Source organism: Oryx dammah, unplaced genomic scaffold (assembly GCF_014754425.2).
Source record: "Oryx dammah isolate SB20612 unplaced genomic scaffold, SCBI_Odam_1.1 HiC_scaffold_9, whole genome shotgun sequence".
In the NCBI taxonomy this organism is placed as follows: Eukaryota; Metazoa; Chordata; class Mammalia; order Artiodactyla; family Bovidae; genus Oryx; species Oryx dammah.
Genome location: NW_024070193.1, coordinates 16,591,296 through 16,618,538, shown reverse-complemented (window position 1 = coordinate 16,618,538; position 27,243 = coordinate 16,591,296). Strand labels below are relative to the sequence as shown.

The 27,243-nt window shown below is 37.0% G+C and overlaps 3 protein-coding genes across 7 annotated transcripts in view; 2 read left to right on the top strand and 1 right to left on the bottom strand.

Moving 5' to 3' along the window:
• The window catches only part of DNAH12 (dynein axonemal heavy chain 12), a 168,404-nt gene extending 164,971 nt beyond the window's left edge, over positions 1–3,433 (top strand). Inside the window, exons 73-74 of the mRNA XM_040246424.1 lie at positions 1,798–1,865; positions 3,211–3,433. Coding sequence (XP_040102358.1) covers positions 1,798–1,865; positions 3,211–3,401 — 259 coding nt within the window. The 3' untranslated portion in view covers positions 3,402–3,433. The remainder of the gene's footprint in view (positions 1–1,797; positions 1,866–3,210) is intronic.
• Positions 3,434–3,524: 91 nt separating this feature from the next.
• Positions 3,525–27,056, top strand: ASB14 (ankyrin repeat and SOCS box containing 14). 5 transcript variants are annotated; one of them, XR_005722093.1, is made up of 12 exons: positions 3,525–4,703; positions 5,279–5,420; positions 7,916–7,962; positions 8,627–8,758; positions 8,857–9,015; positions 11,754–11,999; positions 14,348–14,519; positions 14,976–15,519; positions 17,323–17,476; positions 18,384–18,584; positions 19,315–19,576; positions 26,976–27,056. XR_005722093.1 is itself a non-coding variant. In XM_040246429.1 (11 exons), the coding sequence occupies exons 2-10, from the start codon at positions 5,299–5,301 to the stop codon at positions 18,560–18,562; spliced, it is 1,527 nt and encodes a 508-aa protein (XP_040102363.1). In that variant the 5' UTR covers positions 3,525–4,703; positions 5,279–5,298; the 3' UTR covers positions 18,563–18,584; positions 19,315–21,310. The 5 variants fall into 5 exon arrangements, 4 of the variants coding, with proteins under 4 accessions (XP_040102363.1, XP_040102361.1, XP_040102362.1 ...); XM_040246429.1 differs by lacking the exon at positions 26,976–27,056 and having other exon boundaries at positions 14,976–15,291; positions 19,315–21,310; XM_040246427.1 differs by lacking the exon at positions 26,976–27,056 and having other exon boundaries at positions 19,315–21,310.
• Positions 20,287–27,243, bottom strand: part of APPL1 (adaptor protein, phosphotyrosine interacting with PH domain and leucine zipper 1) — a 32,998-nt gene continuing 26,041 nt past the window's right edge. The window contains exons 17-22 of the mRNA XM_040246426.1: positions 27,003–27,177; positions 26,866–26,902; positions 25,872–26,018; positions 25,246–25,296; positions 24,867–24,956; positions 20,287–23,938 (exon numbers count right to left, since the gene is read on the bottom strand). Coding sequence (XP_040102360.1) covers positions 23,792–23,938; positions 24,867–24,956; positions 25,246–25,296; positions 25,872–26,018; positions 26,866–26,902; positions 27,003–27,177 — 647 coding nt within the window. The 3' untranslated portion in view covers positions 20,287–23,791. The remainder of the gene's footprint in view (positions 23,939–24,866; positions 24,957–25,245; positions 25,297–25,871; positions 26,019–26,865; positions 26,903–27,002; positions 27,178–27,243) is intronic.

Sequence of the window (27,243 nt, the reverse complement as noted above, 5' to 3'; positions counted from 1 at the left end):
CCCACAAGACATGTAGCACAGCCAAAATAAATAAATACTGAATTTCCAGCATAGGAAACTAATCAATGCTTAGATTTGTGTGTGTCTATGTAGACAGACAGATAGATAAGAGAGAAAGGGAAAGATTATTTCCCTTGGAGCTCTGCTCTTTAACAATCCATTACTTAGCATAATCTTCTATTTCCAGAGTCAGGGTTAGACTTTCCTATCAAGGAAGGGTTAAAACTCAAGGAAGGGAAAGTTGCTTAAGAAGGAGCATGAAGTCAACATCACTCATTATCAGAGAAATGCAAATCAGAATCACAATGAGGTACTGTCTCACTCCAGTCAGAATGGCTGTGATCCAAAAATCTACAAACAATAAATACTGGAGAGGGTGTGGAGAAAAGGGAACCCTCTTACACTGTTGGTGGGAATGCAAACTAGTACAGCCACTATGGAGAACAGTGTGGAGATTCCTGAAAAAACTGGAAATAGAACTGCCATATGACCCAGCAATCCCACTGCTGGGCATACACACCAAGGAAACCAGAACTGAAAGAGACACATGTACCTCAATGTTCATTGCAGCACTGTTTATAATAGCCAGGACATGGAAGCAACCTAGATGTCCATCAACAGATGAATGGATAAGAAAGCTGTGGTACATATACACAATGGAGTATTACTCAGCTATTAAAAAGAATACATTTGAATCAGTTCTAATGAGGTGGATGAAACTGGAGCCTGTTATACAGAGTGAAGTAAGCCAGAAAGAAAAACACCAACACAGTATACTAACGCATATATATGGAATTTAGAAAGATGGTAACGATAACCCTGTATGCGAGACAGCAAAAGAGACACAGATGTATAGAACAGTCTTTCGGACTCTGTGGGAGAGGGCGAGGGTGGGATGATCTGAGAGAATAGCATTGAAACATGTATATTACCATATGTGAAACAGATTGCCAGTTCAGGTTCGACGCATGAGACAGGGTGTCAGGGCTGGTGCACTGGGATGACCCTGAGGGATGGGATGGGGAGGGAGATCGGAAGGGGGTTCAGGATGGGGAACACATGTAAACCCATGGCTGATTCATGTCGATGTACGGCAAAACCCATTACAATATTGTAAAGTAGTTAGCCTCCAATTAAAATAAATAATTTTTTTTTAAAAAAAGGAGCACAAAGGTGGTTCTACAGAGATGGTCCTAAGACAGGGATATCAGGAGAGTTAGCTGCACATAGCTCATGTGATTATTTCTCTTTCATTTTCTTCATTCTCATGATGTTTCTCTTAACTTACTTTTTCTTATATATGTATTCATCTTTTCATTTCTTTCTTCCTTCCATCTTATAAGCAAACAAATATGCAGTGTAACATAGGAAAGATAAACTACATTTTCTAGATAGAAAGCTCTATGTTCAAATCCTGACACTGGCACTTAAGAACTCTGTTACTGTGAGAAAAGTACTCAGCCTCTCTGAGTCTCTACTCTTCATCTGTGAAATAGGAATTGGAATGGGGCCAAGACTATTGTGATGGTCAAATATAACAGCATAGTGTCTGCCTCGTGGACATTGCTTTTAAAGTGGCAGTAACTGATATTTGTCCACTATTTAATACATTGCCTTTCCATAATTTTCTTCTGTTTTTCTCAATTCTTCATTGCCTTTTACTTGGTTTTGTTTTGACATTTTTTCCCTGCATATCTCTAGTCCTCTCTTGTATTAAAAGCCAATGTCTAAGTCACAATTGCTAAGATGCAGATTTCGTTTTACCTCTAATAAACATCTATCAATTTCTTTTCACAGTGGATTGCTTGCTGAACAGTACCCCAAACTTCTGTTCGATCTGATGCCCATCATATGGATAAAACCAAGTAAATATATTTCTAACAAAACTTTGTAGAGTTGTATGGAGCATAATGATAGATATTTTTAACTGCTTTCCAAATAAGTCTCTGCTCAGACCTATTAGAATTTGTTCAATTATAGTAAATACTGATTTAATCTTTATATGGGAAATATATTGTTCCCCCTTTTTGTGTTGCATTTTTATTATTTTATGACTATTATTTTGCCTCTTTTTGCTCTTATCACATAGGATATAACATTTTCTTTGCCCCTCCCCTTCACTTCTCCTTTTTCCAAGTCTAGAGCTTCCCATCAATATTTTGATTCTGAAGTGCCTTTGTACACATCTTAGAGACACAGACAGGTTTGACATTTAGTCTCCAGTTATTGACTAGAGTTTTCTGGCTATAAGAAACTCCTAGGCCTAGGAACCAGCCAGGTGATCCAAGCCTCTAGGGGTGGAGACCAGCTTTGCCCCCTGTAAAACTTACTTGCTTCCTCCTTTTTGCCATCATCATTTCCCCACCAAATGTGAACAATTGAGGCTCATTCTTTTGTCCTTCCTCTCTCTTTTTTAAAATTCTCAAATAACTGTAAATGAAAACATTTACAAATCACCCAATTACCACTCAACCTATTGTTTTTATTTCTAAAGCAGTTCATTTATAACTATGATGTGGCCTCAGTTTAGAAAGATTCCTGATATCTCATATCTGGCTTTGCAAGAACTGTGTAGAGATTCTTTTTGTGAGTTAGTGTATATTTCCAAGTAATAACCTGGTAAAAACTAATAGTAACTTCAATTTATTCTAATTTATGGATTTCTTATATTAGAACTCTAAGCAACTGTGTTTCTCTTTTTGCGTCTCCCCCATTACTCATGCTGTGTTTCGTTTCTCCTCCTTTTTTAAAAAAATATAAATGTATTTATTTTAATTGGAGGTTAATTACTTTACAATATTGTATTGGTTTTGCCATACATCAACATGAATCCACCACAGGTATACACGTGTTCCCCATCCTGAACCCCCCTCCCTCCTCCCTCCTCGTACCATCCCTCTGAGTTGTCTCAGTGCACCAGCCCCAAGCATCCAGTATCTCCTAAGTCCTCTTGAGTGTTTTCATACTTGCTAAGTGATCAGGTCTTTAAAATCACGTACCATATTGAAATCACTTACCTTGTTTCACAACCATTATTATATGCCAACTATGAAAAAAGAAAAGCCAAACAACAACTTTAAAATATTCAAATATCATAATCATGGTCTGAGATTTAGTACTGGTCATTTTATTACAGGATAAATAGTTGTTCTTTTAGTACCAGTGACTGTTTTCCCTTTATCAAATGACTGTATTTCCTTTTTTTTCAAGCTATAAAATCTAAGATCGTGAAGTCGAATGCCTATGTCTGTCCTCTTTACAAGACAAGTGAACGTAAAGGAACTCTTTCCACCACAGGACATTCTACTAACTTTGTCATTGCAATGTTGTTGAAAACAGACCAACCTCCTCAACACTGGATCAAACGTGGGGTTGCTTTGCTTTGTCAATTAGATGACTAAATTGGACAACTTAATAAAACATCTGAAACAAGTTATAAAAGATATTGCCTTTGCTTACTTGAAAATATATACAAGTATCTTGGAGTAATTCTTTTAGGTGATCTTTGTGAATGGTCTTACATTGTTCTCCTCCGTGATATGCCACTCTCGATTGGAGTACAGCCTTCCGGATGGATTCTTGAGATCACAGACAACTGTGAAGAAAAACATGAAATGTGTATTGGAGTCATATGGAAAATCTTTGAAACTTTTATTTAGTTCCTTTTTTTAGTTTGATATATATGTGAAAAACAGATTTGGGAACACTAGCTGGATAAAATTTTAACTAATATCAAAAATTATCTTTTTCACAATGTTAAGTCATTTCATCAGCTTCAGTAATAATTTACTTTCTATTCAACCATTGTGATTATACACAAACATTTAAAATACATAAATTGTAAATAAGGAAAACGCTGAAACAATTTCAGAACTAAACCCCTTCTGTCTTACTCTTAAAACGTCAGATCCATATTTCTCACAGTACCCCCTGTGACAAGGAAAGGAAACTCAAAGCACTGAGGCTGACAAGCAAAGGCGGTAAGACAACTGGAGGGAGATCCTGCACACTGGAGGTGGTATCATGCTTCTTGGCATTTGCTTCACATTTAATTGGAAATGCCAGGTGGGCTCTGTGTTATTTTTAATAGTTAATATTCTTATTATTTAGTAGGCAATCTTAATACTAGTGTACATTATCCATTTTTAAACATTTCAACAAAACAAAATCATAGTCAAAATTTTATTATCTTGTGTGGAGTTAATTCCTTCTTTAAGATTCCCTAGATATTTTAGGCTGCAGCTCTGTAATTCAAAGAAAATGTAGGTGCAGCTTCCCAGTGAATCAGGACCATAGAGACAGTCATTTTTGATAATTCACTCAGAGCAAAATGTTTGGCCTCTCTTACATGAAAAATTGATTCTGGTTTGCCATGACTATGTGCATGAGTCCTCAGAGGAAGAGTTCACCTCACACGGTCAGCCTCCTGCTGAAGCATTTTATTCCAGGAATGAAATGTTTCATCTTTTAAATTTCATGGATACAGCAGTGAAGTAAAGAGACCATGTTTCTAAACAGAGCTAAACCACATGTAAAAAACAAGGGGAATGTGCCAGACTGTCTTATGATCAAGTATTTATAGTAAAGCTATTAATGGAATAGTCACTACTGGGGAGTGGAGATCCTAAATATAAATGAAAATTCTGATGTGCTAATCCTTAACGGTGAAAACTTCAGTGCTGTCCTAGAGGATATAACAAAAGGTAAAACGTCTTTGGTATGTGATCAAACCTATTCTATGTTAAACCTGAAGTGTTCTTTTAAAGCCATTGAGATATTGCCTAATAAAATATACTGGGGCTTTCCCCCACTATTCCAGTTACATGTTATATTATGAGAGCACATTTATTGCTATAACATGTTTATTTTTAATAATTAATAAAATATTTTTAGCATAATACTCACTGCATGTAGGAAAGATATTCTTTTGAGTGAATGCTATAATCACTGAGAGAAACTCGTAAGCTAAGTTTAAAATAGAACAATATGAACATTTTCATCGTTACAATGGTACTGACTTAAGTTTTATGTGAAAACTTGTGTTTCCCGAGTAAGCTTTTAAGTAGATGGTTACTCATGGAAAATTTCTAATTTATGTTGAATCTGTGGAGTTTTTGAAAAATTTGTAAATGAATATTTTGTGTTCTAAATTTTGCATTTTTTCATTTATAAATCCTATGATTTATTCTAGTTTTCTGAATTTCATTTATAATTTTTATCAGTTGATAATCTGTTTCCACAACTGGAAAAATATTTTTAATTCATTTTGACTTTAAAGTAAATCTGTCTGCATTCCACATGGATAATTACACCAGTGATGAAGACATCGATGATGACTTTGACACCCAGCTCATCATTCAACAGAGTTTACAGGATATTCACAAGCCAGGAACTGCACAGCAGTCACCTGAGGATGAGAGGTAATGGTATCTCTTTGGCAATGCATTATAGGTATTCAACAGTTGAGACTTGTCATAAGCATGTTGCTAGTGTTATGACAAAAACAGAAGAGAGAGTCAGAACCCAAGGCACTATCGTTTAAATAGTATCTATGAGACGATGTCTGACCAGACAGGAGAAATTAGAAAATAATTCAGAATTTAATTAGGCAGTAAAGAAAATAGTTGGAGGAGGTTAGTTACAAATATGGGTGAGGAGAGGCAGACTGGAAATCAAAAAGGAGAAACAGATGAGAATTCGAAGGGCTAGAAAACCCTAATGCATCAAGGAAAAGTAAAAATCCAGCGAGACACAAGTTGTCAGTCTTAGTGGGGTGGATGGGAGAGGGTAAAGTCTTTATTCAAATCAGAAGGAATAATTATGTAAACTTAAACCCAGAAGAGACTACCCCTTCGGCAGGGTGCAGATTCAGAGTTCTGATATGACAGCACTAGGAGAGGACCTCATGGACCCCTCCTCTTATTCTGTCCCTTTCAACTTGTGGTAAGATGTGATGGTGACAGCTAGAGAATTGCCCTGGATATTGCGGTTGGCCGTCTGCAGCCACACACGCCTAGTCAAATGCTGTCTGGCTGGTCAGCAGTTTCAAGCCCCTGAGTAGTTATCATAAACCGTTTGCTTGGGATGATGACCTCTATTTGCCTGCTGGAGGTAAAATGGGATAAATGTGTTCTAACTCCAAGAGGTTTTAAAATTAAATGTAGAGATGTTGAAGTTTATCAAACCTAGAGTTGGGTTTTTTTATTTTTTAAAGTAACACTCACTTGGAATGATTGTGTGCCACACTTTTGAGCATTTCATAAATATTAACTCATTTAAATTTTAATTCTCATTACCTGTCTATGTGGTAGGTACTGTTATTATCCCCACTTAGAGGTGAAGAAACTGAGGCATAGAGAAATTAAGCGACTAACCCAAAGTCACAGAGCTAGTAAGTAAAGAGCCAGACAGCCTGGCTTCAAAGTCTTTGTTCTTGGTCACACTATTCCTACACTTTTGTGTTAAATTTAGAAGCAATCTTTAAAATAATCTTTACATAGTTAAAAGTGTTATAAAGAAATTGGATTTCATTGGATTACCTTTTATATTAACCTTGTGATTAACTTTGAAGTCATGATTTTACATTGAGTATTGAAATGTTTCAAAGAAATTAAGGTTGACTATAGTTATAAGATTAGATTTGAAAGAATTGTATGATACTTAGCAAGGTTTACTGATTTGATCAGGTACTTGAAAGAATTAGGAAACAAGCATATACTTGAGACAGGAAGAATAAAGCACTCCCCCCTGAACAGAAAGATGTCCAGTCCTAATCCCCAGAATTTATGACTATGTAACCTTACATGGCAATGGAGAATTAAGGTTGCAGATGGAATTAAGATTGCTGATCAGTTGACTTTAGGATAGGGAGATTATCCTAGGTTATCCAGACCCAATGTAATCACAAGAGTCTTTAAAAGTGGAAGAGAGAGGCAGAAGAAAGAGATCCTGAGAGATGGCTGGGTAGAAGGACATGGCCCAACATTGTTAGCTTTGATGATGGAAGAAGGGGTCAATGAACTAAGAAATGCAGGTGGCCTCTAGAAGCTGGAAAAGGCAAAGAAGTAGATTCTTCCGTAGAGCCTTCAGAAGGAACCAACACTACCAACACATTGACCTTGGTCCAGTAAGACCTATTCTGTACTTCTGAACTGCAGAACATAATAAATTGGTCTTACTTTAAGCCACTCAGTGTGTGGTAATTTCACAGAGCTGTTATAGAAAACTAATACAATGCTAAATCACTAAGTACAGTTTTAAATGTTTAAGAGAATTTGATTGACCAGATTGTAAGCAGGACAGATTGTCTAAGGGAATTTATTTTCTTCAAGCTAGGTTCATTGAATAATCAAAAGAAAAATGGAAAGGTGATAATTGTTATTTACTAGATTTAAAAAGTAATGTAAGATCCATAAATTATTCTTTAAAACTTTAAATATTTTAATAAAAATATTACTTAAAAAAACTGCTAATAGTGTTTTTTGAGCACAGATTCTGACCATGAATATTTTTTTAAAATCTTACACCATGATTATTTACTTTTTTAAAAAAATAATTTTTGCTAAACTCAGTGACACTACAGAGTGGCCATTTAAATTTTAATGTGATAATATGACATTTCCATCCTAGACAGCTTTGATTCAGTTCAGCAAGTATCGATTGAGGGCCAAGTGTGATCTGGGTTCTCATAATTCTTGCCCTAAAGAAACTGATGAGGAAGACACATGAGAGAGGAGCTTCTTTGGAGCACATAAAGGGTTATGCTACGTTTTGAAGTATTTCTATTATGCCTCAGTTATGGCCTCATTATAAGTTTACTCCTGGTTAACTACTATTGCCTTTATCTCCTTTTGCTTTATATCCTTAACTTTTTCCCTCATTTTTGGAATTTCACATATATTTTTTTCCCCTGCAGCTTTTTGAGTGCTTACTATAAGAAGATAGTTGAAACAATAGAGACAGTTAAGTACTCTTCTTATTCTATCCCCTTCAACTTGTGGTAAGATGTGATGGTGACAACTAGCAGCATTTTCCCTCTGAGTTCAGGAAGCCTAGAAACAGGATCTCCCAAATGCTGAACGCTGTGGAGTCCACAGCTGATTGTCAGGAGTCTGATATGGGCTTTCCTGAGAGAAACTACTTCAGCACAACTTAGCAAAGAGCTCCTGGGCTCCTCAGTGAACAGAACTGTTTTCTGTACGTAATAAGATGACAGGTATTCACAGACCCAGGTGATATGGAATGCTAGATGAAAGACCTTACCGCTTATTTCCCTGCATGTGTGTTAGTCTGACCTGTTGTGACCCCATGGACTATAGACTGCCAGGCTCCTCTGTCCATGGAATTTTCCAGGCAAGAATACTGGGGTGGGTTGACATTTCCTTCTTCAGGGGACCTTCTGTACCCAGGGATCGAACCCAGATTTTCTGCATTGCAGGCGAATTCTTTATTGTCTGAGCCACCAGGGAAGCCCTTATTTGCCCTATGCGATTTACATTTGTCTTTCATAAAAGGTGGTGTCAGAATTTCATTCATGCCCTAAACTTGATGATGGAATTCAGAAGCAGTATGGGCTGCCTTGTACGTGTGCCAAATGTGAATATGTCCTCATTTGACATACTAATAGGTAAGGAAGACGTATTGTCACAGTTGACCAAGTACCATTCAGCTTTTGATGAAGCAGATGAGATAGGCTGGCTTCCTCTCCATAAGGCTGCAGTACAATTAAATAAGAACATTTTGGAAATCACCCTGAAAGGTAAACTCCCTTTACAACTCTTCTTTGATGCTTCTGAGAAATAAGTTTAAAATTTATTTTCATATTTTAATCTGTGTGGTCTAATGGATTTATTTCAGCCTCAAAACTCAGTGTGTGGGAGCAAACCACCCACAATGGTGAAACGCCACTGTTTTTGGCTGTCAGCAATTGCCTCTTAGAAAACGTCAGTTTTCTCCTTCTCAATGGCTGCAATCCAAATGCCAAGAATGTCGAAGGCAATTCACCTCTTCTTACAGGTAAATTAACACCTTGGCTCTGGAGAATGGTCTGTGGCCTGTGTCTCCTCTAGACCCAGGGGCTTCACAGGCGCAGCTTTTTGGTGCATAGTTGCAGCACTGTCACTAGTCCCAACTGACCACATGTCATATCTGACTCTCAAGAAGCTTTGTATAGACTGGCTTGCGAGGTGAGGCAAAGTTTCTGCCCAATTATGAGCTGGTTGTTTGCCTGATACGCCAGCTGAACAAGTTAATCTTGGTATAAGAAATATAGAAGAGGAGCAGAGTAGGAAGAAGCGGCCAGTGTTTGGGTAAAGTCGGCAGATTAAATATGAATGACTAATTTTGCTGCCTCCTGAGTCTTCAGGAGAAGTACAGTTCATTAAATGTTTTAAAGGGTTAAGATACAGAAGAATGGGAAGACTGGAAGAGACAAGAGTAACATGATTTTTAAAAATCAGAAGAGCAGATCAATGAGTAATAAGTGACAAGAAAGCCAAATCTTAAATTGGAGTAGGAAAAGCCAAAAACCAGTGCAGTTGTATCAAAAGGCCTGGAAACTGTTGGCTATAGTTACCTCCTGGAACACAGGGATGAAGAACAGCAGCTAAAATAGAAAAATTGATTGAAAACTATTAAGAAACCAGTACTCAGGTGTCTAGATTACTTCTCCCAATCTACCCTGCTGGGTCAGATTCTTCCCCTGGGTCAGATTCTTCCCCTACCCCAGCAAAATTGTGGAGGTTTATTCTCTGAATAGTGTGAGCAAAGGTTCTCAGGACTGGAGATTATTAGGCAAGGGCAGGAATACTGGATTTGAGACACTGGAGGAAACAAACACAAGCTGAGATCTCCCAGCTCTCCTCCACCAAATTCTAGAAAGCTGGCAGCTAGAACTTCACCCTCCAAGAGAAGGCTTCTCTGATCAGCTCAAGGAGAAAGAACTAAAAATAGTGAAATTGGAAGTTGCCCAACAAATGGCCCAGGCATATCAACCTTCAGTTAAGTCAGTGTTTAGAATTTCCAATCAGATTTTTAGTTTCCAATTCTTAATCATGAGCAGATATCCAAGGACTATCTGAGAAAAGTCTCCAACAAGCAAAGATAAACAACTTGGAAGAAACAGATTATTTAGGGAAAATAAAATGTAAGGGAGAGTTATCATTAATTTTCTCAGAAAAATCAATGAAAATTTATAAAATATCAGGACACTAAAAAAAAGAACAAAAAACATTCTTGAAAATTAAAAATATGGTAGAAAATTTTTTAAATGCTACAAGATAAAGTTATGTAAGCTTTATCTTACATAACTGAAAAGAAGAAGAAAAGAAATGAAAAACAGGAAAGAAAAATAACTAAGAGAACTAGGATGACCACTGAAGAAGGGCAACATGTGAATAACAGAAATACTAGTAAGAGAACACACAAGGTGGCGGCAGTATGCCATCAGTGACACAAGTCAAGAAAGCTATTTCCTAAAACAAAGGACATGTGTTTCTAGAAAAGGCACAAAGTGCCAACTCCATGATTTAAAAAAGACCCAATACCCTTCAGTACTCCATATTTCTAGTCTTAGAGCAATTATAGCTCTTTATATCGGAGAAGGCAATGGCACCCCACTCCAGTACTCTTGCCTGGCAAATCCCATGGATGGAGGAGCCTGGAAGGCTGCAGTCCATGGGGTTGCTAGGAGTCGGACACGACCGAGCGACTTCACTTTCACTTTTCACTTTCATGCATTGGAGAAGGAAATGGCAACCTACTCCAGTGTTCTTGCCTGGAGAATCCCAGGGACGGAGGAGCCTGGTGGGCTGCCGTCAGACATGACTGAAGCGACTTAGCAGCAGCAGCAGCTCTTTATATGGCACATTATAAATGGTGGTGAGCAGAATTCATTCTGATTCAGTGTCTGACACCTAGCAAGATTCCTCAGACACAGTTGGTGCCAACAATTAGTGAATGGATAGGGAGATGGATAAATTAAGTTCTAGAATCTTAAAGGACTAAAGATTATCATCCAAATGTGGATTAACAGCATAAATGCAGAAATACCAGTTAGAGAATTTGGTTTACAAAGTATGAGGTTAAAAATAATTTCCTAATTATAGCTTTTTTTGTTTTTCTTTATATAAAGCAACTACAAACATTCCTGGGGCTGTACTGGATACTTAAATTCCTATTTTCTTGAGAACATAAAGATGATACATGAAAACCTTGTTTTTCAGCCCATAAGTAGCCAATGCTACTACTGCTGCTAAGTCGCTTCAGTTGTGTCCAACCCTGTGCAACCCCAAAGACGGCAGCCCACCAGGCTCCCCTGTCCCTCGGATTCTCCAGGCAAGAACACTGGAGTAGGTTGCCATTTCCTTCTCCAATGCATGAAAGTGAAAAGTGAAAGTGAAGTCGTTCAGTCGTGTCCGACTCTTTGCAACCCCATGGACTGCAGCCTACCAGGCTCCTCCATCCATGGGATTTTCCAGGCAAGAGTACTGGAGTGGGGTGCCATTGCCTTCTCCATAAGTAGCCAATAGACAATGAATAACTGGTCATGACTTAAAAGCAAGTAGCCCATATTGATTAAAACGCTATTAATATTACTTAATATGTGCCTCATTTTTTTCCTAAGCACAAATTGTTGGCACATGCGGGGCAGGTAGGAAGAACTCCTTAAGAAGTCTGAGGGAAACTAGCTCATCAGATACTCTGGCCTGAATTTCCTGTTGAACATGACGGCTCCCTCACTTCCAATTTCCCAGCTGTTATACAGGACTCCTACGATATGGCCTCCTTGCTGATCAGCCATGGAGCCAATGTCAATCTGTTGTGTGCCAACAAGAGGACAGCACTCCACGAAGCAGCCAAGCTGGGCAGACGGGACATAGTGGCACTCCTGCTGGCTTCCGGGGCACACCCTGACCCACAGAGCTCCTACGGATTCACTCCTCTTGCTCTTGCTGCCCAAAGTGGACACACTGAAATCATGGAACTCTTACTGCGGAAAGGCAAGATTTTTCTATACAGTCAGCACACTTTTACTAAAGGGTAACATGACCAAAGTGTTCTCTTCACTGAGAGCGTCAAAGTAATATAAGTTAACATTTCATTTAAGCTTAACTTAATATTTCATGAAAGTACATGTTAATACATTAGCTACTGAAAAAAACCTAAAATAGGGATTGAATACTTCTTACTTGCTCTGAAGTAGACTCCCTGAAATTACTAGGCTGCAGATTACTCTTTTACTTAATGTTCCCTGACCATGTTAAGAGGATGGTTGCTTTCTGTTTAATTTTTTTGTGTGACTGTTCTTTTTTAGATTCATAGAATGAAAGACTTCACAAAATCCTCTATATGTTTTCTCTGCTTGAGCTAAGTGATGAGGCAGTCCAATCTGTTACCAGATGAATTATTAGGAAATTCTTCCTGATTTCTTCTTTTTGAGTCCCAGTTCTCCTCTCTAGTAATAAACAAAACTCTGAGAGAAGGGGAAAGAAGGCAACTTACATATGTTGACTACTTTCTCAGCACCAGGTATTAATCTGCTTATTTTACCTCAGACAATCTTCTGCAAACCCTGTGAGGTAGGCATAATTCTCATTTTACCCTTGAGAAAAGTGAGGTTCGGCGATGGTACCAGTTGCAGGACTTCCCTTCAACACATCCTCTCCTGCCACCAGTGCTGTAGCTATGGACATCTTAGATCCTGGTTTAACTCGCAGAGACCCTGACTCAGAGAACTTTGGCATTTACTGTCTTTGAGGAGACCCCCCATTGATGACACTGTGAGATGAAGCAGTGTATTATCTAAAGCTCTTGTTCAGACAAGCAAATCTTTCCCAAGATTTCATAAAGTCCCAATATTAGAATTATCTTCTTTATTTTCCTCCCCATTTGTGTCCAGAGCCTTATTTCTTTCTCTAACAACAGATGGTCCTGGTTTCCAATTTTCTAGACTGCACCGAACAACTTTCTGCTTTTTAGACTTACCTAAATCCTTCCTATCATATAAGGAGAGGCTAGTTCCCAATCAATGGTCATAAAACATTTCAAGTAAAATGATATGAGCACTGTCAGAGATGGCTCAGGTCATTAGCTGGAAAAACAAAGTAAACACTGGATCCTTCATCTGCACAAAAAGAGCAACCTTTTGTGTAGATCATTGATTAAAATATAAAGAAACAAGCAACAGATTTTAAATCCTTAACCTTTAAAAAAAAAAAAGCAAACCAATATGGGTTGACCTCAGTGAGGGAGCATCTCCCTTAGGTAAGCCCCTTTACAGTCATTTGCATATGGCTACTAAATAACAGAGCCAGGCTTTGACCCCACAGCTGTCTCATTCCAAATCATATTAATTTACCACCCTGCAGTGCTAGACTGGTAACATAGCGTCATCATAGATATAGGCCCTGGGTCAGGTCCACCTGGCATGAATCCTGACTACCTTGCTGACCAGTTGTGCATCTCGGTGAAGTAATTTAATCTCAATGAAGCTGAGTGTCTTCATCTTTAAAATGAAGACATTAGCATCTACTTCCTAGGGCTGTGAAGTTTAGAAATTACTATATACATAAAGGAACTAGTACATAGTGAGTACTCATTACATGGGGGCTTATTAGACACTTCTTAAAGATTCTAGAAATGGGGTTCTGGAGCAGCCATTTTATATTCTAATGATTATGGAATCCACACTAAATTAAAGTCACCATAGCTTTTTTTACATGAGCTGTGAAGGGGACCAGAGTGTCCTCCTTTTCTTTTGTCCATTCAAATGCTACTCTTTGTTGAAAGCCTATTTTACTCAGAGGCCTTCCAAAACTGACCCCAAATTCCTTTCTCCTTCCTTCACTCCCTAGTCCCACTTACAACCCCAGCCCCACTCACAGCCCCAGCCCTGAGATCTTCAAGAAGACAGCCTGTCTATACTTTTATTCCCCACACCATTCACAGAGCACTTAACCTACAGGGTACTGTACTATATACCCTTTTAACTATCAGCAGTCTCCAACTTCAACTAAGAACAGCTAGTGTCTCTTAGTATGCACAGTCTCCTAGCAACAAGTTAAAACAGAACAAATACCCTTTTCCACCATAAGATCCAATTAGATTCATGGTGACATAGTTCAACAGGACGGTTAGTGCCATCTTATATGTGTGTTATGAGATAAGCAAGCTTCTGTATGCAGGTCTGAAAATAAAACCTATGAAATTATTTCTCCTGGGATTCTTAAGTTAGAAACATGTAACTTATAAAATTACTCTGAAAGCCAGCACGTGTATTTATACTTAAGAATACTTAAGCAGTACAGTGAAAAGACTCTTCGCATAACATCACTCTTTCTCCTCCTAGGAGCTAATGCTCTTGGTCAGGCCTCTGACTCTTCTTCCATCTTACTTGAAGCTGCTAGCGGAGGAAATCCAGACTCGGTGACTCTCTTGCTAGAGTATGGAGCTGATGCCAACGTCCCTAAGAATTCAGGTCACCTGCCCATTCATGTAGCAGCTGACAGAGGTCACTTGTTGTAAGTTCAACCACACTACTGCAAATAGAAATAGTAATAGCTATGGGATTGGGGGGTGGTTTCTAGGAACTTGATATTCTTCATCTCTGATCCTCCAACTTCAACACCCCCTTTTAAATTAAGAAACTCTGGACCAGCTAGGAACTGGTAAATTCAGATATCCTCTGTAGCCACTCAAGAGACATAAAACCATCTTATTATCAGGTCACTTGGCAATGCAGGGAGCCTTGGGTCTCACTGACTGGGATAATTCTGAATTTTTTATTTAGACCTGTAACTTTACCTGGTATTAGAGATTTTGCATGCAAGAACTATGCCTTTTTTTTTTTTTGGTTGAGGTGTCTAAATATTACCTGTTACTTATACCACCCAGTGCCAGTATAAAGCAGTTACAAACAGGTCAGTGCTGCATCTTAACAAAAAAAAAATTTAATGCACTTTGAAATTCTTTCTCAGAGCTCTTAAGGTTTTGCTTCCCGTTACTGATTTTGCTGCCATTAAGCGGAGTGGCATCAGTCCAGTTCACTGTGCAGCAGCAGGAGCACACCCCAAATGCCTGGAACTTCTCATCCAGGAGGGATTTGATGTGAATTTCATGCTCGATCAGAGAATCCGCAAACACTACGATGACCACAGGAAGTCAGCTCTGTATTTCGCTGTATCAAATGGTGACCTCTCTTCAGTTAAGCTGCTTCTGAGTGCTGGAGCTCTGCCTAATCAAGACCCAGTTAACTGCCTCCAGATAGCCCTCAGGATGGGCAACTATGAGCTGGTAAGTCTGCTGCTACGGCACGGGGCGAACGTTAATTACTTCTGCAGAGTCAACCCTTTACATTTCCCATCGGCCCTGCAATACACTCTGAAAGATGAAGTCATGCTCAGGATGCTGCTGAATTATGGGTATGACACAGAGCGATGCTTTGATTGTCCTCACGGAGACAAAGCTCATCCTTTCTATGCTTTTGAAGGCTGGACGTCTACAGTTATCAAAGATACTATGGTAAGTACACACCATAGCAGCTGTCACCCTGTCGTTACTATTGGTGGCCCTGAACTATAGCAACAGATAAAATTCCATTCTTTCCTGAAGCTCTGGTTGGAAAGATTTTAATATGATAAATATATGATAAACCTGATGACAGAAAGATGAAAAAAGTACAGAAACCGTTTGGAGGAAAAAGTGATTTAACTCTACTCAGGGAATTTCACAAATGAAGCAACATCTGCACAAGGTTGTGAAGAATGATTGCAGCCTTATATGATCACAGTTATGCTTTTTCTTTGAAGAAATGAGTTATCTAGCTAGAATGTTTCTGGGTTCCCTGTACTCTAGGTTTTTGACTCTAAACCATTTGATTAATAATTTTCTTTTCTGTCACTTTCTGGTGAAAAAAGAATCCCAGTAAATGTTGCTGACTTCCCTCTTCTTGAGACATTTTCCTCTTTGCTTTCTTCACACCAGTCTCCTACTTTCCCCCTGCCTAACTGGTCACTTCTGTTTTCCCCAACTTGAGCCTTTGCCCTGATTTTTCAAATAGCTGCCACCCTTCAGGCCTCATCTCAAGTGCTACCTCTTCAGAGAGGCCCTTCCCTACCAATCTTATTTAAGGTAGTTCTGCTTCTTAATCATTCTCTTTAATGCTTTTATAAACTTTTACCAGTTTATAAAGTTCTATAAACTTTTACCAGTTTCTAAAATTCTTTAATATTTTACTGATTATCTGTCTTCCCTACAAATACATTAATGTAAGCTTTTGTTCACCTTTATCAGCTTACAGATCTATGCTCAGAGTAGATGTACTATAAATACTTGATTTCATATTGTTAAAATCTGAAAATATAATGAAAAAAATCTTTGGATCAATTCTGAAAAATAAAAAGCAAATATTTTAATATTGTAAGTTACTTTTAGGTTATAATAAATGAATGACTTGGTTAATTTAGGTAATATGTCATCTTGTGTGGCTTCCTGATTTTTCATATAGTATTATTTGCCTTCTTACATGGGCATCTTATCTTGTCTAAGGACATGTAAATCACTTAAAGGCAGAAACTATCTTATGCTTCAAGTATCAGGGTGGGACTATGTTATGAATGATAGAAAACCCCAAATAAAGGTGGCTCTAATAAGATGGCTTATTCCCCTTTCATAAAATAAAGGCAAATGTAAATAGTGTTCTAACTGGACAGTTCCATGATTCACAGGAGAAACTCACACCCATACTGCAGTGAGCAGGATGGCTGGCAGGAAGGAGTGCACACTTTGCTCTTCTGTAACAACATTCTGGGAGTTGCTCACACTTCCACTGACATCCCATTGGCTAGGACATAGTCAGGTGGCCACATCTAAATGCAAGTGAAGCTGGAAAGGTAATCTTTTTTCCAGACAGCAGTGTGGGCAAACAAAAGGGATAATAAATATTATCTAACAGTCTCTTTTAAATCCTCATTGTATCTTACAAAGTTCAGGAGAGTTAGTAGTAAATATTTTTTCCAATGACCCCCTGGAAGAGGAAATGGCAACCCAATCCAGTACTCTTGCCTGGAGAATCCCATGAACAGAGGAGCCTGGAGGGCTATCGTGCACAGGGTTGCAAAGAGTTAGACACAACTGAAATGACTTAGCATGCATGTATGCATTTTTCCCAATGTTAAGAGTCAAGAGATATTTTCTTGTTCAACACCTTCGTTTGTAAATGAAGAACCTGAAACCTTTAGTTCCTGACTCTGAGTTTAGTGTTCTTTTGATGACTATGTACTTAAGCTTTTCATTTACTTTCATGGTTCTGATTTTCTTCCTCAGTTCTGTGAAGTAATAACTTTGTCATGGCTGCAGCATCTGTCTGGGAAGGTTGTTCGAGTGATGCTGGATTATGTTGACCAAGTTAGGATCTGTTCAAAGTTGAAAGCTGTGCTCCAAAAACAGGGGCTCTGGTCAGAAATCCATTTTATCTTGAGTAAGTATCTTTCTTGAACATTCTTACCAAAAAATACTAATTGAACTCTTGTTTTGCAGAACATTGTTCTCTTCAGTTAAAAGCTTGACCTGAAGAAACCAAGAAAAAGACTATTCCTACCTAAAAAATGTTATTGTATATACTTAATGTGTACTTATTAACCATTTCCCAATAGATGAAATCTGTTACATAATTAATTATTATATAGGTAGATAATAATTTTCTCTTGATCCTATGGAACACCATAGACACAGGAATTAAAAACTATGAAATGGGGCTTCCCTGATGGTCCAGTGGTTAAGAATCAGCTTGTCATTGCAGGGGACATGGGTTCAATCCCTGGTCAGGGAACAAAGATCCTACATGCCGATATGCCGCAACTACTGTGCTACAACAAAATGAAGATCCTGATAGTTGCAAAAAAGACTCCATGCAAGCAAATAAGTAAATAAATATCAAAAAAAACCCAAAAAATCTATGAAATGGCACTAAAAACTGGGATGAGAAAATGCTAAGATCTAAGACTCTAAAGGATAGTAAATGACCCTTCAAACAAAATTGTTTCACAGTAGCACCTAAGAAGAATTTCTTTTATCTAATTTTCCCATGGAATCTTTAGTTTTTAGCCTGACCCCGAGGGGCAGGACAGGGGGTTAATACATGTAGATGTAGGAGCTTTACGTCTTACAGGCCAGACCTATAATTGATGCCAGTCTCTGGACTCTAACATAACGTGGTCTGAAACCATAGCTGCAAGATTTGCAATGAGAAGTGAAAAGCTACTTCACAATTTGGTCACAACAAAGGAAAATCTTGGTGGCTTAAGTATAAAATACATTGGCTAAGATGACTGAAAAATCAATCAATTCTTATTCCTTCTGGATAATGTGCCTGTTTTGCATTTTAGCAAACCCTCGGTCTCTTAAACATTTGTGCCGCCTCAAGATCCGGAAGTGTATGGGACGTTTACGCCTGCGCTGCCCCGTCTTCATGTCATTTCTTCCATTACCCAATCGTCTAAAGTCCTATGTCCTTTACAAAGAATACGACCTTTATGAACAAGGAATTTTCACAGGAACCTGGTAATCAAACTATTCTGGATGAAAAGGTACAGATCTGCAGATTGTCTTTCTTAAAATTTGACTTGTATTTCTCACTTTACCTGGCGACTAAAATCTCAATGCAGTCTAGGTTCTTCAGAGAGTCATTCTGAACATAGCCTCTCAATAGATGGCTAGCATTCTGAAAGGCAGTTTTATAAAAATAAAACCCAAAGTAAAAATTTCAATTAACTAAGATTATCAGTTCTAATGCTATATTAATCTTACATTAAATGTATGAATTCATATTTTTATGTGCCCAAAATAATAAACGCTACCTCTGACAATTCAAGATAATTCTTAATAGTAATACTTTTTATAGAGAAATACATATATAAAATGCCTTAGTGACGACAATGAATAAAGTACTGATCCAAGTACATGATCCTAGAAATTAGCTGTTCCTGTACAGAAGTCCCAAGACCAGCTTAGTGTCTGTTTATGTGTAGAGTGCAGTACTGAGGTAATTCAGCTGAAAGAGACACTTCAATTGCAGTTTCATCATTAATGGGATACATGTATTCCTTCTTTCCACAAAACCCTGGCTAAGCATTACCATTTATTGGTTCATGTGATCACCGGAACAGAAACTAAAAGTGTTTTCAAATGGATGATGGTTTATGATTTCTACACTGAGCCCAGTCCAGTAGACAGAGAGGAGTGGCTCACTGGTAGAAGCAGTTATAGATATTCGTTTACAATTTGTTTCTGTATATTCTGTGTTGCATTTACATACAGGTTTCTGGATGTGGAAGTGAGGAAAGAAACTGAGAAGACATTCATTCAGCCACACCTGTGTACCATCATATGGCACATCAACAGAGAACAGAGGGGCACGGTTATGCCCCAGGCCCAGTCAGTTATAGCTTGACGTTTAGGTGTTCAGTCTTAGCAGACACTTTTTTTTTTTTTTTTTGGCATAATACGGTCCTTCTTACGGAAACTGAAGCTGTATGATTTCTTTCTGATGTAGGGATTCATGGCTATATAGACTATTTCAGTAAGTACAGACTTAAAATTACTTTTATAATATAGTTTTCACATAGAAAATTTGTAAAACTAGCTGGCATGAATAGTTTTTTTTTTTAAATCAAAGTGTGGTGTCTGTTTATAAATGAGTGCTAGAATATATGTATGTTCATATACAAATATGTTTAGGATATACATGCACCTAGATAAATTATATAATTCTAAAGTTAATTTCATCTATTCCCTGGACCTCCTAGAATGTACACATTTCATAAAATTCAAAACAAATTAAAACAGAAACTGCCAGTAGAACAGAACTTGGTAAATGTTATAGGGAACCACAGAGAGCACAGCAGATGTATATTCATTAGTATTACAATTACAGGCCCAACCCACGTAAGCTGGCATACACAATAACCTGGTCCTTTAAACTATAGGAATCCCTTTGACTAGGACCAAGCACAGCAAGTATATACTGTAACATGTCTAGGGTAATTACTGAAAAGTCCCTTAATTTTTCTAAAAGGAAAAAAGTCACTAGATATGAATTAGTACTATTTCCTCATGAGTGACATTCCTCCCCCACATTTTAGTTGTTATGGAATTGCAATAGAGTTAGACGTGTAATAGTTATCATACAAGATTAAGAAAAAGTCCATTTGTTGTATAAGCATCATTTGAAATTACTCGGAGCAATAAAATTAAGAGTATATACCAGATATTTCATACAAAAAAGACTATAAAAAATCATGGACTTTATTATACATTAAAAATCTCCTAACAGCATATTTCCTGAAGCCTTATCAGGAATACTTATTTTGACATAATGAAAAAATAAGTTCTCCACTCCACATGTATACCACCATTACATAAAGTCAGGTTCTTCAAATTTAATTCTAAAGAGAAATGTAGCATAATTTTTAATTGCATATACATGATTAATAGTATCAGTGAAATAAGAATTAACCAATTCACTTACATTACAAAATCACCAAATATACAAAGCGGTTTTGCACATTAGTTATAACTTACTCCCCGGTTCTCATATTAACCTAAGTAAATTACATATGAGTACAGCCACAAGAGATTAGTTAAAAAGTATAATATAGTTCCAGTTTCAATTTTCTATGTATTATTAATTACTATGGAAGAAAAAAAAAAATCTCATGAAAGAAGAGTAAGCCAAACTTGCTAAAAATAAAGTCAAAGACTTGCTTGCTACAATCCATGTGTTTGAATATTTAAAGTATAGTTTGAATGCTTGGGAATTGTTATCAAAGTCAATGTTAATATTTTCATTTTATTAATTTGGGTGACAGATTTTGCAAAACATAGGCTCTTAGACTGTCAGCATGTATATGAGGATTCAACTCAAATACTTGCAGTTCCTATATATAACTCAAAAGGAACTCAGATGCCTTTACTATACATGATTACATGTAACATAGAATGGTATGAACACCCTAATATCCTTTTCTCAAGCATAAAAGTAACATAAATTTACAACCTCTATACTGTGGAATCTGAAAATTCTTTTGAAATTAAACACAAGGAAATTGAAATTAAACACGTGACTATAATCATTATAGTCACTGCAAACACTAGACTGGGGACTATGTTCAAGATAACAGTTTTGGTTCCTTGTTAGCAAGTTTTCTCAATTTTACAAGGGGGGAAGGAATAATTAGTTTGCTGTCTATTGACTTCATTACCATAGTTATAAAAGTACTGTTGACACAGGGAACATGAGTGCCTCGCAGTATTAGGTAGACTTAATTTCTTTCCTTTTAAAGAATCCGTTTTGTTAATGTCTAAAAACCATTAAATGCAAGTTTGAATCTAAGAAAGATATCCCAAAATCTAATGCCGTTACCACCAGAGCATCCAAAAGCTTGAAGGGATTTCCAAAGGGAACAAAGATCAGCTTGAATGTTATGCAAAAATCCATGGGGAGCCTTCTTTAAACAAAACATAGAATTTATTAAAGTTGATGCTTAAGTATCTGCCATAATGGAAATAGTTCACATGGTTCTACAGTAACGAAACAGAAGTTGAATCACCTAACATTGTTAAGCCCACACATGACTTCTGATTGGCACTGGAATGCGCTCTGGTCTGACCTATGGGCACGAGTGTGTTATTGTAGAAAATTCCGAACAAGATATGACTTAAGAAAAGCCACAGGTTTGTCCAGCATCCCTAAGTCTCAGTACCTTTACCTTTCATCTACATTTTGACTGAGAGTGCTCACCAAGGGCAACGCTTTGCTACCATGCAAAGCACCAGCCTGGTTAACACTGTCTCCTAATGCTGACCACCTTCCTTGCATGGTGGCTGACAAGTTACACCTGAACTAAGTGAGGTGGCAACCTTGTAGTATAAACAAAAGACTTACTGAGACAAAAAGCTTACTAATCCTCAAAAAGGTCTTAAAAGCAGGATGTGCCATGGCTAACCAAATGCTGATCACAGAAGAAATTTCAATTTCTACAAAAAGGAATGATGCACAAACTACTGTGAAAGCATTCCCTTTAGCAAGGACAAAATAAACTCTTTTCAAAAAGTATTCCATGAATTTCTACTTTTTTACTGTATGTTTTGGTAACATAAGGCTTCAGAATAATGATTATTAAGTAATCATTATTCCCATTTGGTACATGGCTAAAGAAAACACCACAATCCTATATATAATTATCTATTCCATTCCTAGAGAAAACAGTGTATATACATTGTAAAACAGCTGAGAACTATATGCCATTTCTAAATCAGAACTAAGAAGAAAAAACTATATGTCAAATAACAAAAGGCTTTTTTCCTTGTAAAATTAGTGGCTAATCTCTTGAAAATTTTAAATATATGACTATGTAAAATATTTTATTCAATATATTTAATGTGGCTATATGTACTTTTACATGTGAAACACAGGAATATAATTTCTATCAGCAATGTTAAAAATCCAAGTTAAAAAAAAAAATCAAGTTCTATCATAGAGTTAGGCAGTAGAGAAGTGTCATTTTAACCTTGGCACCAGGTTAAAATCCTTCCTGGGTTGACTCTCCTCGACCAAGCACTCAATTGCTTTTCAGGTTTTCATGGAATTAGACCTTTTACTATACTCATTTAAAGAGGATAAGTATTTACAATAATTAGTGCAAATTATTCTCTGCTCACATATTATTTGCCTACACGGATATAAAGTGGTGATCGGTATTTTATAAAAACATGGAATTATGAAAATACTGTGAGTATCAGTCTGAAATTTAAAAGATTACATTTTTAAACTAAATTCTAGGAATTTTTACTTTAAGCAGGAAACATAATTGCTATAGAACTTCTTTCTAAATGTCCCTTGATTTTCAATAAAAATTATTTCACACAATGCAGAAAATACAATGTATTTATCCTGTAACAATCTTTACATGTTAAATCCTAATCTAAAACTTATTGAACAACAACAACAAAAATTCCCTTTCAGTAAATTCCAAAATCTTATTTTAACCATTACTGCTCTGCAGCAATAATTCAAGTCCCAACCTGAGAACTAAGAATGTGATAATAAATGCCAAGGGCTATAGCAATCTTGAAATGAAGACACTTAAGCTTCTTTCCCACTGGCATCAGGTGTACATCAGAGAAATGCAAGCAATCCAAGAAAACGCCCTGAAATCTACAGTACCACCTGCCACAATGTGAAACTTTAAGTCTAAAACCTCTATTTTGTAAAAGTCCTATTGCACATTTAACACTGTTAAAATATCGGCAAACTTGAAAATTTTTCTATATAAGGATTTTAAACCTATTCAGTCAAAAGCTTCCTCACTGCCAGCAAAATGTTCCTAATGAAAGAGAGGGAGCATATCCATGAATATCTGAAGCTGAAGAATAAATGATTTCTTATGGTCATAGCCAATTACAATGCAAGGTAATAAGTTCACAATTGGGAAGAAGAAAAGGCTTAAGCAACTGTAATCCTTCAGCAATCTACTTCAGGGATATGAACAGGTTTCTTTCAGACATGTGGAATTTAAAGTTACTGCATAGTATATTATTTCTAAGGGAAAAAAAAAAGAATCAATGCAAACCTAAGTTATCAAGGTCAATATTAGTTTAAAAAATGAAGTTAAGCAAATACAAATTTTAGTCTCCTTGATAGTTCAACATTGTTGTTACCTTGTGCCATTTTACCACAGAAATTGTCAACAAATTCCAAGGGGGGAGAAATATCAACCAAAAAGCAAGGATAAGTTTATGCTTCTGACTCTCTCTTCTTTCCTTCTTCTCCCAAATCACTCTCTTCTGACTGGCTACTGCTAAGGACAACAAACTGCCCCTCGCTACTGGCTTGGTTTGGTCTACTGGAAGCAGCTATCAACCGACTTTGTTCTTCTAAGTCCTATTGGAAAAGACAGAAAAGAAACTGAGTTAATTTATATGCAATCAAATGGAAAACTAAGCAGTTAAATACATACTTGAGAGCAACTTCCATACGTCTGTCATAAATATGTATGCATAATTCTGGCAACTTACTGAAAACAAAGACTACACAAACCAATGTTAACACCAAAGTATATTTTGACACTGTTCTAGAAATCCTACCAAAGTCAACATTTCATCATCTGCATTTTTACGGTTAACAACTTACATTCAGGCCATTATTAGCTATCACTATAAACTAGAGAAAGTATATACAGACATACCTACTTAACTACCACTGATGAAAGCCATACATATCTCCTCTCAAAAGACCTGTTTTGAGGAGACAACCTTCCAACCTTCACTGGAATATTAGTTTGTTTGCTAAATAGCAAGTCACACTAGAAGAGGGCGACAGAGGATGAGATGGTTGGATGGCATCACTGACTTAATGGACATGAATTTGAGCAAACTCCGGGAGATAGTGAAGGACAGGAAAACCAGGCATGCTGCAGTCTGTGAGGTTGCAGAGTGGGACACGACTTAGCGACTGAACAACAAGTCACACTACATGTCAGTGTAACTATAATGTAAACACTGTATCAGAAGACAGATGTCAGGAATTCCCTGGTGGTCCAGTGGTTGGGATTCTGCGCTCTCACAGCTGAGGGCCTGGGTTCATTCAGGGTTGGGGAACTAAGATCCCACAAGCCGAGCAGTAAAGCCAAGAAGACAAATGTCATCCTTTTCTGCTATGCTGTGAATCATCTGTTTATGAGGTAGCGAAGCGAATGGAAATGGAACCTTCACTTGAAAATTCCAATATGAAAGTCACAGTGCTGAATTAAGGAAACTTTATGTAAACATCATATCTGGTCAGAGAAGATCTAGACATTAGGACTGCATACCTTCTCAATTTGTTTTTGTTTACTGAGTTCTTTCTGTTGCTTCTCTTTTACTCTCTCTATTTCTTTTTGTTTTTCTGATGCCCTGCGATCCTGAGAAATAGATGAATACAACTGATGAATTAAATATGAAGTAACTACCTTTTAATTAATATTAGCTTTGTAACCTTTTCAAATTATTATTTGCATTTATATGAGAAAGCACACCCAAAATTTACATCCTAATGTTAGCCATTTATCCAAATTCTAAATGCTATATATCAGCAATAGCATCTATTGTTAACTTTGTATAGCAAAATCATTTTTATTTACTTGTTAATATAAAAGCTCTTAGATTACTTGAGTTAATACTCTTGGATAATTAAGTATCTTAGATTCTTACCAATTCTGCATGCAATGCTATCTGTTTTGCCAATCCAACAGAATCACAAATCTAAAGGGGGAAAAAGTAAGAAAAACTCAGACAGTTCATACATCAAGGTGATAATTTCAAGTATCCAAATGGCTGATGTAAATAGTTTCATAACTCATTATAATATACTTTTTCAAACAAAAGTTGATTTAAGAATGTTCCAGCCCCCAAACCAAGCCTCTGTGTATTTTCTTCAGTCTGTGAGCTTCTACCACTGGCTCTCACATCTTTCAAGTCCCTCACTTCTTGTTATCTCAGATTCATCACTAAGATGGTAAAGCTGCAAAGAACAAAGCAAGCAGCTACTGCTGCTATTCTAAGCTGGAGATATTTGGAAATGGCTGATTATGGGAATATTTTGCATTCCCAAGACAAGTTAATGAAGCCAGAAGATTGCACCAGCTCTCAATGGCCAGGAAGATACAGGTCTGTGGAGTCAGATAGCCTAACCCATCAGCTCAGCTTTCTTCAAAACAATAGGCTTTGGTGAAGCAACTCAGTTGGACTAGACAAAGTTTGGGAGTTTTATCCAGAAATCTTAGTAAGAACTTTGACATATATTTTACAATAGAAACACATTTTGAAAAGCCATGTACCTTTTCACCCTCATTGTTTGATTCAAATATGTAACAGACTGATGACAAGTTACTTTCACTTCTCCCTCCTGATGTCCGAAGAACAAATCCAAAAAGCCTCTTATTTTCCTGATGTGTAGCATACAGAACTACACTGGGTAATGGAAACTGCACAGAAAACATCAGAAGCAAACGTGAGATTTTTTCAGACCATTGTAACAGCGCTTCTATATATGACAAACACATGTACTTAGTTATTAAATAACATAAACAGAACATTAGAGTCAATCATTTTTCTTAACGGAATGGTAATCCAAGAACAAACAATCTCACATTTGGTTTGGATTGCCAGGAACATTAAAAGGTTATTGAATACTGAATTTATTAGTCATTAACACATTTTACAAAGTCAAATTCAGTAACAAATATGATCTCTGTTATTAAATGATTAAACAAGCATACACCTGCAGCTATTTCAAAATAGATAATTATAAAATAAACTCAACCATGTTGGCCTTTTAATTCCTTAATTTGTTAGTTTCTTTGTTAGTCACTCAGTCGTGTCCAACTCTTTGTGACCCCATGGACTGTAGCCCACTAGGCTGCACTCTGTCCATGGGATTTTCCAGGCAAGGATACTGGAGTGGGTTGCCAGTTCCTTCTCGGGGGATCTTTCTGACCAAGGGATCTTCCTGATCCAGGAATCAAACCAGGGTCTCCTGCACTGTAGGCAGATGCTTTACTATTTGAGCTACCTTCTTTAGTGTATGCTATATGCTCCCTAATTGACGGATAAATATAAATACTAAATATCACACCAGACTGCACTGATTCTTTCAACTACATGGGATGTTACAACTTTTTTTGGAGAGATGGCCATAAACTCAATTATAGCCACCTAAAAATCAATCATAATTCATGCGTCCATATCCAAATATTCAGAGTCAAGATTATCAGATGTGTAAGATGTGTATAGGTACAAAGAGACTTAAAGCTTTAAACATGCAGAACTCACCGTGAGCCTTGTAACTTGTGTCTGTGGATCAATTAACCTATAATAATAAATAAAATTTAAGGAAAAAAATGTTAATTATGCTAAAAGTATATAAATATTTTTTCCCACAGTTTTTTGAGGGACAGGTTACTACTTACTTTAAACAATCACAAGTGACTAATAAATGTGATTCTGTCATACGAAAGATGTTATGGATGGCCCGGGCAGCTAAAATTTGGCGCATTGTTTCATAAACAACATCTGGATTGTCATCTGATTTCACCTCCATAGAACCAAGGAATCGGACAATAAACAACTGATGAAGAATAGACTCTGCAACAAAACAAGGTACATTATGTAATTTTAAATCCCACATTTCTTTTCCTAGGGAATTAAATA